The 20,595-nt window shown below is 45.6% G+C and overlaps 1 protein-coding gene across 1 annotated transcript in view; it reads left to right on the forward strand.

Annotated features, from left to right (window-relative positions):
* Positions 1-1,240, forward strand: part of LGSN (lengsin, lens protein with glutamine synthetase domain) — a gene marked incomplete at its 5' end in the record, with an annotated part of 28,773 nt that extends 27,533 nt beyond the window's left edge. The window contains one exon of the mRNA XM_070463915.1: positions 41-1,240. Within this exon, the coding sequence (XP_070320016.1) occupies positions 41-1,240 (1,200 nt within the window). The remainder of the gene's footprint in view (positions 1-40) is intronic.
* Between the last annotated feature and the right edge of the window lie 19,355 nt (positions 1,241-20,595).

The raw sequence follows: 20,595 nt of genomic DNA on the forward strand, positions 1-20,595 counted from the left end.
AGCTTCAAAAGTTGATTGCTCTGTCCTTTAACTTCTTTAGGAAAAAGTGATTCATGGTGTTTACATGCCCCGAGGTTACCTTGAATTGATACCAAATCCTAAGGACAATGAAGTGGATCACATTAGAGCAACGTGTTTTAATAGTGACATAGTACTGATGCCAGAGCTATCAACCTTCAGAGTTCTGCCGTGGGCCAAGAGAACAGCCAGAGTGATCTGTGACACGTTCACTGTGACCGGGGAGCCTCTTCTGACCTCCCCGAGGCACATCGCCAAAAGGCAGCTGAGCCAGCTGCAGGATGCTGGATTCTCCCTGCTCTCTGCTTTCATTTATGATTTTTGCATTTTTGGTATACCTGAAATTATCAATTCAAAAACCATATCTCTTCCTGCTTCAGCACTGCTAAATAATCACGACCAGCCATTCATCCAGGAACTCGTGGATGGTTTGTATCACACTGGGGCCAATGTTGAGAGCTTTTCCTCCTCTACCAGGCCTGGCCAGATGGAAATCTGTTTTCTGCCTGAATTTGGCATCAGTTCAGCTGATAATGCATTTACCCTCAGAATGGCTGTCAAAGAAGTGGCAAGGAAGTATAATTATATCACCAGCTTTTTCATTGAGACTGGATTCTGTAATTCAGGAATTTTGTCTCATAGTCTCTGGGATGTTGATGAGAAGAAAAACATGTTCTGCAGCAGTTCTGGAATTGAGCAACTCACGATTACTGGGAAAAAATGGTTGGCAGGCCTCTTGAAGCACTCTGCTGCCCTCAGCTGCTTGATGGCTCCTGCTGTTAGCTGCAGGAAACGTTATTCTAAAGAGAGCAAAGACCTGAAGGAGAGTGTGCCGACAACGTGGGGGTACAATGATAACAGCTGTGCTTTTAATATTAAGTGTCATGGTGAGAAAGGCACTAGAATAGAAAATAAACTGGGCTCAGCCACAGCAAATCCTTACCTGGTACTGGCTGCCACTGTTGCTGCAGGCATGGATGGACTTTACAGCGATGATGGTGTTTTGGCTGGTCCAGAGAACAGCACAGACCTTCATCAGTCCAAGCCTTCTGAGATCCCTTTGAAACTGGAACATGCCCTCATGGCACTAGAGGAAGATCAATGTCTGAGACAGGCTCTAGGAGAAACTTTCATTCGGTATTTTGTTGCCATGAAAAAATATGAGTTAGAAAACGAAGAAACAGATACTGAGAGAAATAAATTCTTAGAATATTTTATTTAGAGTGGAACCCTTAACTATTTCTGTAACAGTGTGAGGTTTTTTTTTTAAGTTGCTGATTTGCCAGAAAGAAAAGATGGAGTTTTCTAATAATAATAAGACTACAAATGCTTTCTCTCTTTTTTGCCCCATGAAATATTTGAAGATGACATGGGGTTACTGAGAGGATTCTAATAGAAACAAACAATAAAGTTGTGGTGCAACAGTGATGTGCAAACCCAGCAAGTCTTGTCACTCGGTGGTCATTGCCTCTGTGTATGTTTGTGAGCCTAGACACAAATATTCAGGGTTTTTCTTTTTTTTTGGGGGGGGAGTGGCAGACAACAAATATATTTGCAGAATAAAAAAAGACTTAAGAGTTAGAAAACAAAATTTAAATGACTAAAAATACAATGAAGTAATTTTCAATTATACACATAGATTGTGACTGCCAGGGAAACAAAGATATTTGATAATATAATCTCACTCATATTGAGGATCTATTTTTCAAACATCATTGTGATGTTTCCAAATGATTTAATTAAGGTTTTCAAAAATATGTAATGATGACAAATTAGCAGAAGTTTTCACATATGTCCCATCTCTTTCTACCCTGCATCACCAACTCCTGAAAGTCTAAGGAAGTTCAACTCTGTAATGTCCACAAGAAATGGATTTTGAGCTGGGAGCAATGAGATCAAACGTTTAAAAGTAGTTAAAATCTTTCTTTAAACCATATCTTATATAGAAGCCTAATCCATAGAATACAGATAAAATGGAGATGGACTGGGGTAGGTGGGCTCTGCCTGGTTTGTACCACTCTTTGGAAATTCTAAAGATACCTCTAGTGCTTTGTAAAGTGCAAAAACAGCTGCCTTGATGTCCAGGACACTGCTTCCAGCTAAAATTGCCTTTAAATTACTGATTCTCCTACTGTCATAGGCTGGTATCTTCCCAGACAGTATTAAATGTTCTAAACATTGTTTGAATGAGACACTATTGTAACTATCACTGAAGTTTAGCTCACTTGGGAAGGAAATTAAATATCAGCTTACTAGCAAACAAAACCATATTTCACTGCTTAGAATCAAATAGGACATTTTATGTTCAATTAAAACTATGATCTCAGTTTAGGCGGCATACACAAAGTCAGAGGATTAGAATATGACTCAGATCTTCCTAATTCAAATCCATGAAAGTGAAAAAGTGTGAAAGTGTTAGTCACTCAGTTGTGTCTGATTCTTTGCCACCCCATGGACTGTAGCAAAACCACGCTCCTCTGTCCACGGAATTCTCTAGGCAAGATTACCTTCCTTACCCAGGTGTCTAACTCTGGTCTTCCATGTTGTGGGCAGATTCTTTATCATTTGTACCACCAGGGAAGCCTCAAACCCATGAAACTGTCAACTAAAAAATTAGTAGAGAGTTATTTTATTTGGTTGTAATGTTAAGGACTCCAAGCCCAGGAGGCAGTATCTCAGAAGCCCTGAGAAGACTACTCCAAGGATGCAGGAGAGGGAGTCAGAAGACATACAAGTTTGCAACAAAGGGGGCAGGTAGTCTGAATATCAAAGATTATCGTTAAGTAAACAAGTAAGGAAAACTAGATATCCAGTTAGGAAATTTAGTATTCTTCTATGCATGGGAAGATGAAAGTCTCTGGGCTCACTGAACTTATTCCTTTCATATGTACTTCAGCCATCTAGGCCAAATGCTGTCTCTTGATTATTTATGGCCTCAATTCCTTGTTCTCCTTGTTTACCCTACAGGGTGGCAGGTGTGGCAGCTGGCTGTTTCTTGCATCCCTGCAAGCTCCTCAGCAAAAATTGAGGGGGGTGGTAGCATCTGCCAGGTCACAGGAATCGCATTCCCTTTTGGGGGCTCTCATTCACATTGGAGGCCCCAAATAACTGGTGACTGTGACATTTCTTGCCCACCAATATAGCAGGAAATGTTTCATTTAACAATACTCAGTAATTTGAATAGTGAAAGTCAGTTAGTCTTCTAATTGCTCTCCCTCTTTCCTTTGAGCAGAAAAAGTGTGTTTGGATACACAAAAATAAGATTTTTTTTAGACGATTAAGAGGAAGAGAGAAAGTTAGCATAGGGTAGGTGGAGAAGGAAAGGAAAATGCAAGGACACTCCAGAGAATGAAACCCCTCACATTCTGGGTGGGGTGGGGGAGGAGCTTGCTGGTGGTCTCCCTGTCTTTATTTTCCCCTCTGTTCTCAGTAGTGACATACAAAGGTGTCTGCTTGAAACACACTATAAAAAATTAAAGTGACATTTCTGGAGCTTCATTGTGACTATGTGCAGTCATGTTACTAGGACCAGACCAAAGAAATATAACTTGAAATGTCATAGTAAGCTCTACAAGACTCCTTCAAGGACAGATTCTCTGCTCCCTGTCCTTTCCCCATGCTTCTGCCCTGGTCTTCCTGTTGGCTCCCTTGCAGAGCAAGGAGGGCAATGCCTTTGACAATGGAGCCACACAGGGGTAGTACCAGGATGGGAGGGAGCAGAGGATGCAGGCTTTGCCAACTTTCGGATTTTTATTTCTATCTCCTTTAAGGCATAGTGATTTTGTGTCTTTGTTACTTGCATAAAATTTACCTTTCTCGCATGTGTGTGTGTGTGTGTGTGTGTGTGTGTGTGTGTGTGTGTGTGTGTGTGTTGGGAGGGCATTTGAGGGGTTTGAGGATAAAAGAATAAAAGTAAAAGGGCTAGTAAAAGACCACTTCTTCAACCTTTCTACTACTAGAGAGGAGAATCTGAACTAGAAGACTTATACGTGCAAAAAATTTGCATTGTCATTCACTCTAAAAGAGCTGTATAGACTTATAAAATAAAGATTATTTTCCACCCCCCCCCCCAGTTCTACAGGATCAAGTCTTTAGCACTGCAGTCATTGACTGATGTGCATGCATGCATGTTTAGTTGCTAAGTCATGTTCAGACTCTTTGTGATCCCATGAGCTGCAGCTCACCAGGCTCCTCTGTCCACAAGATTTTCCAAGCAAGAATTCTAGAATGGGCTTCCATTTCCTCCTTCAGGGGATCTTTCCAATCCAGAGATGGAACGTGCATCTCCTGAGCCTCCTGCTTGGCAGGTGGATTCTTTACACCTGAGCCACCTAGGAAGCCCCCACTGACAAATGGTGGGCTCCAAAAGGAATTCAGGATGAAAAACAGGATGAAGCACTCCATGCCTTGGAAAAACAGGCCCTTAGATAGTTAGATGCATATCTGAGGAAGAATTTTAATAAACCAAGATTCTCCCATCTTCCCATACATGAAAAATCATTAAAATCATTAACTGAACTACCTGTTCATTGTGGTAATGAACCAGGTAATCTTTTACTTAATTGTATGCTTGCTGTGTTGGTGGTCTCTCCTGTCTGTGTGCTGCAGTGTCCCCCGATGTCACAGAGAACTAGTAATGGGGCCCCCTTGTTGGCTCACTGAGGCCTCGCTGTGTGACCTTGGTTGCAGTGTCCCCCAAGGTCACAGAGAACCACTAATGGGGCCCCCTTGTTGGCTCACTGAGGCCCCGCTGTGTGACCTTGGTTGCAGTGTCCCCCAAGGTCACAGAGAACCAGTAATGGGGCCCCCTTGTTGGCTCACTGAGGCCCCGCTGTGTGACCTTGGGCGCAGTGTCCCACAAGGTCACAGAGAACCAGTAATGGGGCCCCCTTGTTGGCTCACTGAGGCCCCGCTGTGTGACCTTGGTTGCAGTGTCCCCCAAGGTCACAGAGAACCAGTAATGGGGCCCCCTTGATGGCTCACTGAGGCCCCGCTGTGTGACCTTGGGCAGCTACTCCCCCCTGTGTGCTGCGTTTATATATGTATTAAGGAAGTAGTAACAGGCATCCCAAGAAGACTCCATAAGTCTTGCTGTGTGACCTGGGGTGGCCACCTCCCCGTCTAAGCTGTGCATTCCCTGCTAGGATGGGAGCTTGGGTAATGAGGGGTCTGGGCATCTGACTACAGGGGACAAAATAAGCCATCTAGATGAGAAGGAAGTGACATTCAGGGGGGATTCATCTGATGGGGCAGAGGAGTGGGTGACAGGGCGGCTGCAACACATCACAGTTTGATCCAGTGGGGATGGAGGACAGGTGTGTTTGGTGGAACAGAAAGCACAATGGCTCAGAAGGTGTGGGGAGTAGAAAGGTCTCTGCACATTTTCTTGGTGGCCCAGTTACTTGTTTTCTATTAATACTGAGGCTGCTAAGGCAAAGAGATGGCAGTGGCCAGCTCGGGTCACAGGTGAGTACTGAAGGAGCCTTCCTGGTTTACCCTTTACTCCTTCCTTAAAAGAGATGAGGACATTGCACAGAGTGGGGTTTGCTGCCAAGGTCACAAAGCAGAGTCTCGGGGCATCATTGGGGAATGGTGAGGGTCCTCACAGTAGTCCTCCATTACAGTGAAAAAACTGACTCACAGAGAGTGCACTGCCCTCAGAGTCACAGAGCAGGGTCTTAATGAGCCCTCCTGGGGCTCTGTTACAAACTTTCTTTAACCACTGAGGACCCTGAGGCAATGAGAGGGCAGTAGCCACCTAGAGTGGCTCAGGGAATGCACACTTGCTCTCCTTCAGAGAGATGCTTCTCTGGGAGAGGCCAACTGCAGCTCTTCAGCATGCAGGGCTGGAGCCTGGAGGGCTGAATCAATGCTCTGTGGGGGGAGGGGGGAACATGTAGGTCTCAAAACCTCAGCTTCTGGGGGTTTGCTAAAGGAAAGGGCAACCCTGAAAAACCCTGTCTCCACTCCATACCTTGATGGGGGCTGAAGTTGTGCCCTGAACATCCATGAGGAGGCACTGGGTGGGACGTGGGGGCTGTGCTGTGACAGAGCATCCAGTCTGGACCCTGCCTCTGGGTGGCTGCCCAGCTCATGCTTGGTCTTAAACCAAGGGCCTTGAACTAGGACTTTTAAAATTAATTCTGTATTTTAAAAAAATTAATTATAACATTTAAAAACTAGATTTCAGGGGGGGAAATGGACTTCTAAATTAGGTGTTTTTTATTTTTTTATTTTATTTCATTCAAGGAGATGTTTCAACCTCACGGGAGATGTACCCTCCAGGCAAAGCTCTTTGGGGACTGAGTGGGAGCCCTCTGGGTCAGCTTGAATTCCCAGATCATCACATTCCCCACCACGCCTAAACTTCCCCTGGCCTCTCCTTGCCTAGCCCCTGCAGACTTAGGAGTTTGCAGCCCTCCCTCTGACCCCACGGAACTTCCTTCCTTCACAGGGGACAGAAGACTACAGTAGGATGGAGCCTGCGCGGACCCACTGGGTGGGTGAGATGGACTGAGAGCACAGCCCTCAAGGGAAGGGCTCATCCCATGTCTTCCAAAGGCAGCAGGAAGGGTGTGGGAGGGACCAAGGATGCCGGCCAGGACCTCTGGAAAGGGTCCCCTGGAATGTCATGTCTTCTGGCTCCAAAGCTGCCACCTAAACCCTCCCTTCTCCCCTGCCTCTCGTGTATCACTGCACTCAGGCGTCCCACAGCCCCTGACCCTGCTAGGACCTGGTCGCAAGATCAGCACTGAGGGCCACAGTAACAGGCCCCCACCCAGCTCCACCTCTGCAGCTCAGCCAGCTCAGCGTTACTGTGGAGTTAGCACCTCCAGACCCCTTTACCTGTAACATGGAGCCTCTAAGGTGATAATGGACTTGCCCAAGGTCACGCAATTTGGGGTTATAACCAAGGTCTGCTGGTCTCTCCAGCTCATCCTGAAGAGAAAACCATGTCCTGGTGAAACTGGCCATCCTCAGACAATGAAAATTAGGAGAGCTGAGTATAGCGCAGGTAGGTGAGTCTTGGTGGGGCGGGTGCACGGGGCATGCAGGGAAGACACAAATCCCTAGAAGAGCAAGTTCTTGAAAGGCAAGGGCTTTGCTGCTGATGAGTAAAGGTGAGGGTTCCTGGTGGAGGCCAGATGTGTGAGGGCCTAGGGGTGTGAGGCAGCATGGGAAGAAGGCTCCAGTATTGAGTCAGGACCATCAGGAAGTGACAGGAGGGACCCTGGGAGCCCCTGGTCTCCCCTCTTGCTGTGATTCAGACCCCAGCAGCTCTGCCCTTTCCTCTCTCTCCATCTTGTTTCTTCCTGCACCCGCGGCCTGGCCCCTGAGCTGTCTCCTCCTCCACATCCTGTGTTTTCATCCTATCCAGTCTCAGCTGAGGCAGATCTCATTCCTGAAGCAGTGACTAAGTGTCTCACCACTGAGGGACACCAAGGTGAGAGCTTCCAAATTAAAAAATCTTAAAACTGAAAAACAAAACAAGGCAAAAAACCCAGACTGTTAGTGATCTACATGAGCATGTGGGTGAGAGCAGGTCCCTCTGATTCCTGTTGATGATGACTTGGTCCTGGAGGGATGGAGAAGGTGAACTTGAAGGACATGTGGCCTGTGTTTGATCCTTTCATCTCTTTGGTGTTTTATCCTCATCACATTTTTCTGAAGCCCTTTCTGCATCGGGCCCAGAACCTCACAGAGCTCCCAGTCTAGAGAGGGAATCAGAGTGTGATCACAGCCTGAGGGCCCCAGGTGAGGCCAGAGGGGCTAAAAGAGGGAGTAAGGATCAAGAAGTGCTTCATGGAGTAGGTGACTTGTGAGCTGTATCACTAAGGATGAGCCATCACCCAGCTGGGACCTAGCACCAAATCTGCGATCAATGAATGAGTGAGTGAGTGAGTAAATGGGCATCCCCTAACAGAGCAAGGTGGGAGGGGCAGCAACCAAGGCCAAGGCAGGAAACACAAGGTGCCCTGGGGGATGGAGGGCAGGGACTGCAGCATGAGCCTGCCTCACCCCTTTATGGGTATCTTGCTGCCACTGTACAACCTGTGTTCTGGCTGCTTGGGAGCCCTTGTCTGTCTTCAGCTCAAGGATCTGTTTCTTCCTTCACAGCGATACCTACCCCCATTCACCTCCACGTCCCCACATGTAACTGTTCCTGCTTTGTGGGCATTTGTGAAGAGAGGGCATCAATTGGTGAACAGACTAAGGCTGAGGAGGGAGTGAAACAAGGGGGCACAATGGGGAACTCCCAGGGGTGGAATCATGGACTGGGAAAGGGGCCATGCCTTGAGGTTCAAGAATCCACCTGGGGGTGGCCTCCTCCAAGAGAGGGGTTTTATGGGGAGGAGTCAGTCATGGGCAGGGCTGAACTCAGTTTGGGACATGCTCACCTTAAGAAGTTCAGGAGCCATAGGACAGAAATGTCCAGGAGAAGCTGGAGGTAGGAGATGAAGGTGTAGCTGAGGCCAGGGTGGGAGCTTGAGACCCAGATGAGGTGGGGGACAGGCTGCAGAGGAAGGGGCCTGAGGAGGTCGAACATTCACTAGTGGGGGTTCTCAGGGTGGAGATCATTGTGCTCACTTCACAGTCTCCTGGTGCCTGACACAGCTAGGCCCGGGGAAGGCACTCAGTAAACATGCACTGACGTGAACCAAATTCAGCGATTTCCACTGGGATAGAATTTGCTAAACTCAATAGATTGGTGACTGGGACTCAGATTAGTTAGCTAGAAAAGTGGAACCAAGTATTATAGATAAAACAATATACAGACTTGAGAGAAAACCAAGAACCCACAGGGAATAACTAAGACTCACCAAGTGGCCCACTGCAGCCTCAGGACCTTTGCACTGGCCATTCTCTTAGTAACATGCTTCTTCTCCATCACCTGCTCCACGAACACCTCCAGGAGGGTGTCCAGGGGACACCTCTGTTCCGAATTACCTAGGTGTAGCCTCCTGCCTCTCTTGTCAGGCCCCTCCCACCCCAAGACGGTGTCCCTCTAGGGGTCACTTTTCAAATATAAACCAATCACTATTGGACTCATGATCTGAGACACTCTCCATCTGCCTTACTCCCCCAGGGTCAGATTCCCAGCTGCTTAGGGCCATCCACCCACCCCAGAGCCCATGAAGTTACTCAGATCAGCCAGTCTTCAGCCTGCTCACTCTGCCTACCATTCCTTCTGCAGAAACCACGATGAAGGCTCCTGTCCATCCACAGCTCCTGGCTCCTCTGCCTCTTGACCCTGCTAGTCTTCCCGGCATGGTGAGACCCTGTGTCCTGTCCTGTCCCCCTCCTCCAGGACTTCAAGTAGAAACTTTGTTTCCAATAGCAGATGTCTCCTGATCTGTTGACCTTATTGAACCTCAAATTTTTGTTTGTTTCTATCAAACATTCAATTTTAAACCAGCCTATGAGACACTTTGCAGACACTTAAACAAATGAAGAACAAATTAACATTTTAATGGTATCATCAAGTTTAATATTTTAATATATAGTGAAATTCCTTTTCCCCACAAAATCACAGGCTCTGTAAGGGTGAAGAGCATATAAAATTTGCCTAGACAAGACCAAGAGGCTGCAAGATCCTAAATATCCACCTCTGCACGCTGAGGACTCACACCCAGGCTTGACCCATTCCTAGATTTTGCCTTCACACTGTGAATGGCATTCAATTGGTTTTTCAGATTAAGCTTTTACACTTGTCAGCAGGGATGTTGTTGGTTCCAAACTCATCTTTTGGGCAATAATCAAGCAACACCACACTTGAGATGGCTTGTTTCCTGATTTGTTTGATTAGAGTCTGCAGGTAGTGGGAGTGAAATCATCAGAGAAATGTCTTTCAAAATAAGGTGTGTCTCTGGGAGAGAGTGAGGGTGGTGCCCCTGGAAGACATTACCTCCTGACTTGTTTAATCAGGACCATTTATCTTCTTATGTTAGATTCCCAGAGAAGCACCTAGAGAGGAGAGTGAGCTGGACTGAGCCCGACCATCATGCATGGAAGTGAATGCTGGAAACGTAGTAGACAGAGGTAGGTGGAGATAGTCCCTGGAGCAGCCTGACCCAAGGGACTCACGAGAAATAACTGCTGTCCTGCTTAGGGTAAGGTTCAGCGGCTCTACAAAAGGGCCCCACAGCAGAGGGGCAAATGGAATTTTGCATCCTTCATGCTGGGTCTGAAGACAGACAGTCCAGGACTGGTCCAGGAAGCTCCTGTCCCTGATGCCCTGTCATCACAGATGAGTTGCCCTATCCACAAGCCAGAATGAGCTCTAACCTCATAACCCACATTCCCAGTGGGAGGACAGAGGGAGAAGTAGAAAGGGCCTGCTTCTCTCTCCTAGGATGTATTAGCGTATGAGAAGTTGTGCAAACCACTCCCCTTCCCATCTGGAGGGAGAGCTTGGTCACACAAGCAGTTTCACTGCAGAAGAGGTGGGAACTCAGTAGTCCTGGGCAGTCATATGTCCAGCTAAAGGCTGATGTTGCATGGTCTCAGATGTGGACAAGGCTACTGGGAACCACCTGGAAGCCTCAGCCCCAGAGTCACTTCTGATATTCCCTCCCACCACCTGATGACTCCCTACGCTTAGGTGATGTTTTATGAGAGACTGTCCATTAGATAAAATGCATTAAACAATTCATAATTCAGGAACCAGTTGAAAATCATGAGCTGGTGGGTAATGTTCATGAGTTTTGCTGGTAAACTGCTGACAGAAATCTGTTGCTGATACTGAGGTTCTCTCCCATCCAGAACCCACAGACCACCTGCAGACAGAGGAATCTTGTCTGGTGAAAGGTGACCATGTCACTTCCTGTTCATGGATCCCCTGCTTATTAGAACAAAATCCACAGCCCTCCCTGTTAGGGTGAGCTTGGACTAATGAGGGTGACCAGAGGCAGTCATGGCCCAGTCAGCCCAGGCCCAAGGCTCACAGAAGAGGAGACAGACTTATGAGTACAGTGCTCATTGATGTCAACTGCTTTCCAGGCCCTGAGCTGGGGGATATTTAAGTTTAGAGATGCAGAGTACAATGCACCACAGTGGGTGGTCCTAGAAGCAAGGGATGCTGCTCCAATGCCCCATTCTCCAGCCTTCTCCTGACCTCTGTCCTGTGTATGCCTAACATTCCAGCTTCCTCCTGCCCCATTGTATGCTCTCCAGTCCCTGTGGTCAAACACTTGACATCCCCACATGATAGGAAAGTCAGTTGCACAGGGACCTGACCACACCACACACAGGTTGGTTCATGGGACTTTGTTGTCCTATTACAGACATCTTGGTGGTGATTAACACAGTCTTCAGTGACCAAAAGTTCCTCTTGGACCTTCTAAAAATGTCTAGTAATGTTAGTAGAGGAAGGTAATACAACTTTCTGCCTTTCTGCCCTGCAAGGCAGCAATTGTTGCTGTTGGGAGTCATCAGATAATACTCTTAGGCCATTTTTCCATTTTGTCATTCTGGTTGATTCCAAGTATTACCTGACTACATGTTTCTCAAACTGGGAAAGACACAACTCCAATTCTGTGCAGGGAGGGTGCAAAGCAGCATCTACGATACATCTTTCTGGAGCATCAAGTTTACTGACAAAGATTGGAAGAACCAAGGAGTTGACAAGAACTGTCTCCCTCCCCCACCAATATAGAAGACAGAAGAGTTGGGGAGGGGAGATGTGGCCCAGAAGACAGTCCAGTCTCTGAAATCTCACCCAGGTCACCAAGGGGCGGACCTGCAGCCAAGGCAGCCTTCTCTGGTCCCCCAGTGACACTGGACTGTCCTCCGAGCTGGCCAGAGTTTTGGATTTGATGTTTCAAATCAGAATGCTATACAGGTTAGAGATACCATCCTGATTTTAATGGAGAGAACACTCTCATCATTGACCAGACCAGGTCCCAGGGAGTGTGACCTGACCTTCCTGCCTTGGCCAACTATTGGAGATTACACTGGGCTCACTTTATTTTGATGCTTCTTTCTGGATAGCCTGCATTATAGGTGTTTTGAAATAGAGTTCTAGACTCTCCCAGCCACCCATGCTGTTTGGCTGTGGTCAGAGGGGGAGGCTGGGACACACTATCATGCTGCCCAGCTTGGAGAGAGTTTCAGGTGTTGAACACACCTGGGAGGAAGCTGTTTCCCTCTGGGGATTCAGTCCTGGTGCTGATGCTGCTGTGGGAGGCTCTGGGCTATGCTCTGGGAGCTAGGCTGGTTTTGGTGGTCATGGTCCCAGGCTGGGTGGGAGACTGACAGACTGTCTGGTCTTCTTCCCTGATTCCTGGTCCTTCTGAAGCTACTCACTTTCTCCCTGGTAGACCCATGTGGGGATAAGTGGCTCACTCTTTGTAGACACCATAGGGCTTGGGGAAGTTTCAACTTCATGGTTGCTAGGTCACCTCACAGTGGCAGTGTGGCCCCCATCTTGAGTTCCTTGGAGTTTATGCTGTCATGCATCCTGCATGTTCCTGAGTTCTGGATTTGGTTCCACCCCAAGTCCCAGAGTCTCTGTTACAGGACAGCTCACTGTACAGCCTGAGTGGAACTTCCTGGGCTGTGTTCACCCGTGGTTGCCTCATTAGGTCATTTAAACTGCCTCTGTCTCTGGGGTCAAGGGTCATCATTATTTTCAAGAGATTTCTTTCTCAAAGGAGAGATAAAAGGAGATATTATATTTTCCTTTCAAGATTTGCTGCTGCAGCTCCCAGAAGTTCTCTTTCTCAAAGAGCAGGGACACAGTCACCATTAAGTGGAGAACTACTCTTAGGCTCCACATGTCAACCACAGGGCTGGTGCAGTCCTGGCCTAGAAAGAGTTCCAGACTGGGACTGTCAGAAGGCAGAAGGTGTAAATCTTGTCACACCCATTACACTGTTGCTGAGGCTGAAGTCTATAATTTTGATGCTCAACTCATCATCAAAGAGGAGGCTCCCTGGCTTCAGATCCAGTGTGTGATACCCCTCTGGTGGCAGTGCTGCAGAAACCAGCTGCTGGAACATGTCTCAGGCTCCTGCTATGCGGTGATGATCCTTCACACAGCTGGACTGTTCTCCCACTGAGGTATTCCATTACCTGAACAAGGTGTTCCATCACCCAACATAAGGTACAATATCAGAGGGGAGGAGCTAAGATGGCGGAGGAATAGGATGGGGAGACCACTTTCTCCCCTACAAATTCATCAAAAGAACATTTGAACACTGAGCAAACTTCACAAAACAACTTCTGATCGCTAGCAGAGGACATCAGGCGCCCAGAAAAGCAGCCAGTCGTCTTCAAAAGGAGGTAGGACAAAATATAAAAGATAAAAAGAGAGACAAAAGAGCTAGGGATGGAGACCTGTCCCGGGAAGGGAGTCGTAATAGAGGAAGTTTCCAAACACCAGGAAACCCTCTCACTGGTGGGTCTGGGGGAAGTTTTCGAATCTCAGAGGGCAACCTAACTGGGAGGAAAAATAAATAAAACCCACAGAGGTACAATATCAGAGTGACTTAGAGCTTTCATGCTGCAGACAACCTGGAAAAGTCCCTGGAGCCTGGAGAGCTCTGTTAATTTTTCTTAATGACATTGACAGCCACCTCTGTCCTGGTCAGAAAGTGCCAAACCAAATTCACCTTGATGAACCTACCTTCACAAATGGTGTGAAGGATCTCATAGTTGTCAGTACAACCCTCCTCATCAGCAGAGATGGCCATGAGTCCCTGTATCATGGTGTCTTGCTAACTACACTGACTGACAGAAATAACTAGCAATGCTAGCTATGCTAACTGGAGACTGTACTCATAATGCTAACTATTCTAACTCTACCAGTAATATTAACAACAGTGTTAACAGTACTAATTATACTAAAAATGCTAACTATGCTAACTGGAGACTGTACTAGTAATGCTGACTATGCTAACTCTACCAATAATATTAACAACAGTGTTAACAGTACTAGTTATACTAAAAATATTAACTATGCTAACTGGAGACTGTACTAGTAATGCTGACTATGCTAACTCTACCAGTAATATTAACAACAGTGTTAACAGTACTAATTATACTAAAAATGCTAACTATACTATACTAATAAACTATTAACTACACCAACTATTGAGGTTCTCCAGTGGTTCAACGGGTAAAGTGTATGCCTGCTAGTGGTAAAGAATCTGCCTGCCAATGCAGGAGACACAAAAAAATACTGATTTGATCCTGAGTCAGGAAGATCTCCTGGAGGAGGAAATGGCAACCCACTCCAGTATTCTTGCCTGGAAAATCCCATGACAGAGGAGCCTGGTGGGCTGCAGTCCAGAGGGTTGCAAAGAGTCAGACATGACTGAGCAACTGAGCACATAGCAACTATGCTAACAATGCCAACAAAACTAGGTATGCTAACTATACCAATACTAGCAATACTAATTTAAAAATTAAGAAAAATGAGAAATAGAACAAAGAACAATTGAAGGAAAAGAAAAAAAGCTGAGAAAAATAGAGTAGAGAAATAAGAAACAATAAAGTGACAGCAAAAGCAAGGAAAAAACATAAGCTCCCCATGGGTCCAAGGCCATCAGTTCACCAAAAGGATCTTCCTGGATTATAAAGATCAAAAATCTAGACCCAACCAGGGATTTACACGTATTTTTTTGTGTGTGAGTTCCATCATAATGACACCTGATGAGATCAGAGCAAGAAATGAACCAGTCACAACTGGAGATAAACCATAGTAGTTCTCATTTTGGGGGCTCAAGACATTTTTTAAGTTAATTAATTTATTTTAATTGAAGGATGATTTCTTTACAATATTGTGGCGGTTATTGTCATACATGGATTACCTCCCACCACCCACCCATCCCATCCGTCTGGGTTGTCCGAGAGTACTGGTATTGAGTGCCCTGCTTCATGCATCAAACTTGTACTGGTCATCATTTTATATATGCTAATGGTGATTTACATGTTTCAATGCCATTTTCCCAAATCATCCTACCCTCACCTTCTTCCACAGAGTCCAAAAGTCTGCTCTTTACATCCGTGTCTCTTTTGCTGCCTTTCATATAGGATTGTTGTTACCATCTTTCTAAATTCCATATATATGCATTAATATATAGTATTGGTGTTTCTCTTTTTGACTTACTTCATTCTGTATAATAGGCTCCAGTTTCATCCATCTCATTAGAACTGACTCAAATGTGTTCTTTTTTTTATAGCTGAGTAATATTCCATTGTGTATATGTACCACAACTTCCTTATCCATTTGTCTGCCAATGGACATCTAGGTTGCTTCCATGTCCTGGCTATTGTAAACAGTGCTGCAATGAACATTGGGGTACATGTGTCTCTTTCAATTCTGGTTTCCTCAGTGTGTATGCCCAGAAACAGGATTACTGGGTCATATGGCAGTTCTATTTCCAGTTTTTTAAGGAATCTCAACACTGTTCTCCATAGTGACTGTACCAGTAAACATTCCCACCAACAGGGTAAGAGGGTTCCCTTTTCGCCACACCCTCTCCAGCATTTATTGCTTGTAGACTTTTTGATGGTGGCCATTCTGACTGGCATTGTGTTTTTGATTTGCATTTCTCTGATAATGAGTGATGCTGAGCATTTTTCATGTGTTTATTAACCATCTGTGTCTTCTTTGGAGAAATGTCTGTTTAGTTCTTCGGTGCACTTTTTGATTAGGTTGAAGAGCTGGTTTGGTGGTGCTGAATTCTCTCAGCTTTTGCTTGTCTATAAAGCTTTTGATTTCTCCTTCAATCTGAATGAGATCCTTGCTGGGTAGAATCATCTTGGTTGTAGGTTTTCCTCTTTCATCACTTTCAGTATGTCCTGCCATTCCCTTCTGGCCTGAAGAGTTCCTATTGAAAGATCAGCTGTTTTCCTTATGGGGATCTCCTTGCGCTATTTGTTGCTTTTCCCTTGCTGCTTTTAATATTTGCTCTTTGTATTTAATTTTTTGTTAGTTTGATTAATATGTGTTTTGGGGTGTTTTGCCTTGGATTTATCCTGTTTGGGACTCTCTGGGTTTCTTGGACTTGGTTGGCTATTTCCTTCCCCATTTTAGGGAAGTTTTTGACTATTATCTCCTCAAGTATTTTCTCATGCCCTTTCTTTTGGTCTTCTTCTTCTGAGACACCTATGATTAGAATGTTGGGGTGTTTACCATTGTCCCAGATGTCTCTGAAGTTGTCCTCATTTACCTTAATTATTTTTTTTATTTTTCCCTCTCTGCTTCATTTATTTCTACCATTCTATCTTCCACCTCACTTATCCTCTCTTCTGCCTCAGTTATTCTACTGTTGGTTCCCTCCAGAGTGCTTTTAATCTCAGTTATTGCATTGTTCATTATTGATTGACTCTTCTTTATTTCTTCTAGGTCCTTGTTAAACATTTCTTGCATCTTCTCAATTCTTGTCTCCAGACTGTTTATCTGTGACTCCATTTTGTTTTCAAGATTTTTTTTTTACCATCTTTACTATCATTATCATGAGTTCTTTTTCAGGTAGACCCCCTATCTCATCCTCTTTTGTTTGGTTAGGTGGGTTTTTATCATGTTCCTTCACCTGCTGTATATTTCTCTGCCTTTTCATTTTGTTTAGATTGCTGTGTTTGGGGTGCCCTTTCTGCAGGCTGGAAGTTCATGGCTCCTCTTAATTGTGGAGTCTGCTCCTCACAGTGGAGTCTGTGGGTGGGGTTGGACCAGTGGCTTGTCAAGGCTTCCTGGTTGGGGGAACTTGTGTCTGTGTTCTGGTGGGTGGAGCTGTATTTCTTTTCTCTTGAGTGCAATGAAGTGTCCAGTAGTGAGCTTTGGGGTGTCTATGGTTTGGCATGGCTTTGGGCAGACCATCTTTTAATGTTCAATGTTGTGTTCCTGTTTTGTTGGAGAATTAGTGTCATGTGTCTTGCATTGGAACTTGTTGGCTTTTCAGTGGAATGTGGTTTCAGTGTAGGTATGGAGACTTTTGGGTGAGCTCTTGTCTATTAATGTTCCCTGGAGTCAGGAGTTCTCTGATGTTCTAAAGTTCTTGGAGTTAAGCCTCCTGCCTCTGGGTTTCAGTCCTTTTCTTACAGTAGCCTCAAGCCTCCTCCATCCATATAGCACAGAAGATAAAACCCCTAGGTTAATGGTTAAATAACTCTCTACAGCCAGGAACACACAGAGAGATTCACAGAGTTAGGCAGAGAAGAGAAGGAGAAGGGAGATAGAGATAACCAGGAGGAGAAAAGGGAGATTCCAAAGAGGAAAGAGCAGTCAAGCCAGTAATCAAATCCCCAAATGAAAATGGATATCAAAGATTAGATACTTAAAGGTACAAAATTGATAGCAAATATAAAAAAGCAAAGATTTAAAACCCATAATAGAGGTTAGACTCTCAAAAATACGATATAAAAATACAAAACAAAATCGATCACAAAATTAATATTATATATTATATATATAGAATTTTTTTAAGTGGAGTTTTTTAAAAAGTAATAGTCGGCTATAAAAATGAAAGTTAAAGGAGTAATAAAGAACTAAAAATTTTTTAAAGTTAAAAGTGACAATGGTAAAACTACATCTACAAGTTTCTCTGGAGCTGTTGTGGCAGTATGGGGTCGGTTCAGTGTCAGATTATCCCTTGTCCTGGCTCATACTTGTTCACAAGGTCTATAGTTGCCCATCAGATGCACAGTCTCAGCATTAACTGCAGGGTTTTAATCTGTTGCACCTGTTACTTCCAGAGTGATTCCCCCTTCTTTGTTTATTTTGGTTTCCTCTGTTTGCCAAGTCTCTTCAGTGCCTAATTTCTGCCCTGACATGAGGAGGCGAAGGTGGCCCCTTGTTTAGGCTCCCTTGTTCAGTTGTTCTGTGGGGAAGGAGGGACACTGCAAACAACTACTTCTGGCATGTATGGGGAGTGCTTCCAGTAGGTGGACCACACTGGGTTTGCCATGGCCCGAGGCAGCATATAATTCCTGGTCCACACTGCTCAGGTTCCAGGGTGCTCTGCAAGGGCACTGTCCCAGATGGGCCCTGCATTTGGTGCCCTTCCCAGGTCCAAACTGCTTAGACAACTGAGTGCTTGGCAAGTACAGTGTCCCAGGTGGGTCATGCTTCTTATGCACCTCCCTGGTCTCAGCCACTCAGTTTCTCACGTGTGCTGTGAGGGCACAGTTCCAGGCGTGTTGTGTTTCTCCTCTGGGGAGCTGATCTCAGGTTGTGACACTACTGGCAGATGTGAAATATGCAGGATCCCAGGAAGATGTGGTTAGCAACTGGCAGCCTGCTCACAGTTTGGTGGAAGATGCCAGTCTCTGGGGCTGAGATTGCAGCAGCCCCTTGCCTTCCAGCTCTGGCTGTCAACACATATGCCTCTCTGCCTCTGCGGAGGGAGGGCTCTAAATGACAGCCAGATTGTTATCCTTCGGTATTTCCTCGTGCACAATCCTTTGTTCTGTGAGAGCACCAGGGGTCACCATGTGGCATTAGAGTCTCTCTTTTTGGGGGTGGGGAGGGGTAGTACACTACAGTTTGGATTCTATGTCATGTCACATTAGTTCCCTCAGATTGTCCTCAGGTCATTCAAGCCTAGTCCTTACCCTAAGGACTGGATGCATCCCTTGCCTCTCTGCTCAGCCCACACTTGCTGCTGGCAGTTGCAAAACATCTGGGCCACTTCTCCACTAGCAGTTGCAGTTAAGTGTGCATTCTGTGGGTTGTTCCTTTCCTCCCCCAGTTATTTTGCCCTCTGAGATGCCAAAGCTTCCTACAGACAAGCCTGTGAAAGGGCTTCCTATTGTGTGAAAATTTCTCCTCCTTCACACTCCCTCCCCAGAATGGGTCTCCATCCCTAAATCTTTTGTCTCATTTTCATCTTTTATATTTTGTCCTTTTGAAGAAATTGGACTGCCTTTCTGTGTGTCTGGTGTCCTCCACCAGCGTTCAGAAGTTGTTTTGTGGAAATTGCTCAACATTCAAATGATCTTTTAATGAATTTGTTGGGGAGAAAGTGGTCTCCCCATCCCATTCCTCTGCCATCTTGGAACCATTTCTCAAGACACTTTTATGCTTAGAAAAAATCTCAATAAGATTTTTTATGTATGTTATTCAGATTGCTATTTACTTTGTTAGAAATTTAAATTTGTAGAATTCTTCAGTGGCCTTTTGATTTCTAGATTGAAAGTCTGTAGGGGTTTTAAAGATCTCATAATTGCCAAGATTGTAGAGTAGAAGGATGTGAGCCCAACTTCTCCTGTGAGAACACCAAAATATAACTAGCTGCTCAGCAACGATCAACAAGAAGATGTTGGAACCCACCAAAAAAGATACCCCACATCCAAAGACAAAGGAGAAGCCACAATGAGATGGTAGGAGGGGCGCAGTCACTTTTAAAGTCACTTGAAGGGCACAACTAATACCTTGTGTGCATGAGGACCCAAGGAAAGGAGAAGTGACACCCCCAGAAGAGACTGAGATGGACCTGCCTGTGAGTGAGTGAAGGTCTCCTGCAGACTTATGGGTCAGCAGTAGCCTGCCAAGCAATTGGGGCACTGGCTGCAGCCATCCTGGGAGGCACAGCATGTTGGCATAAGCCCTCTTGGAGGAGGTCACCATTAGCCCTACCATAGAGCCACTGGGTGGGTGATCCACAAACTGGAGAACAATTATGCCAAAGAACTTCTCACACTGTTCCAAAGATTCTGGGCCCCACAGCAAACTTTCCAAACTAGGGATCTGCCAAAGGCACTGGGAAACCCCAGGTAATCTGACTTTGAAGGTCACCAGGATTTGCTTAGAGAAGTTGCACAGGACTAGGGAAACAAAGACTCTTGAAGGGCACAAACAAAACCTTGTGTGCACCAGGACACAGAGGAAAAGAGCAGTGACCCCACAGGAGCCTGAGCCAAACTTGCCGTGAGTGGGAGTCTCTGGCAGAGGCCTGGGTAGACAGTGGCCTTTCATGTATTTGGGGCACTAGCAGCAGCATTCCTGGGAGGCATAGCTTGCTGACATAAGTCCTATAGGAAGAGGTCATCATTATTTCTACCATAGAGCTTATATCCCTGCCATAGAGACAGACTGCAGACTTGATGATTGAGCCACCTCAGACCAAACTACAGGGAGGGAGCAGAGTTCCACCCATCAGCAGAAAATTGGATTAATGATTTGCTGAGCATGGCCCTGCACACCAGTGAGACCCAGCCTAGTAGGTCCCTATAGCCAGTCCCTCCCATCAACACGTGTCCACAAGCCTTTTATCCTCATCTATCAGAGGGCAGACAGAATGAAAACCATAATCACAGAAAACTAAACAAAATGATCACATGGATCACAGTCTTGTGTAACTCAGTGAAACTATGAGCCATGCTATGCAGGGCCACCCAAGACAGAAACTCATGGTGGAGAGTTCTGACAAAACGTGGTCCACTAGAGAAGGAAATGGCAAACCACTTCAGCATTCTTGCCTCAAGAATCCCATGAACAGTAATGAAGAGGAAAATATATATGACATTGAAAGATGAAACCCCCAGGTCTGCAGGTATCCAACATGCTACTGGGGAAATAGCTCCAAAAAGAAAGAAGAGGCTGAGCCAAAGCAGAAATGATGTTCAGTTGTG

This window comes from Odocoileus virginianus, unplaced genomic scaffold (assembly GCF_023699985.2).
Source record: "Odocoileus virginianus isolate 20LAN1187 ecotype Illinois unplaced genomic scaffold, Ovbor_1.2 Unplaced_Contig_9, whole genome shotgun sequence".
In the NCBI taxonomy this organism is placed as follows: domain Eukaryota; kingdom Metazoa; phylum Chordata; class Mammalia; order Artiodactyla; family Cervidae; genus Odocoileus; species Odocoileus virginianus.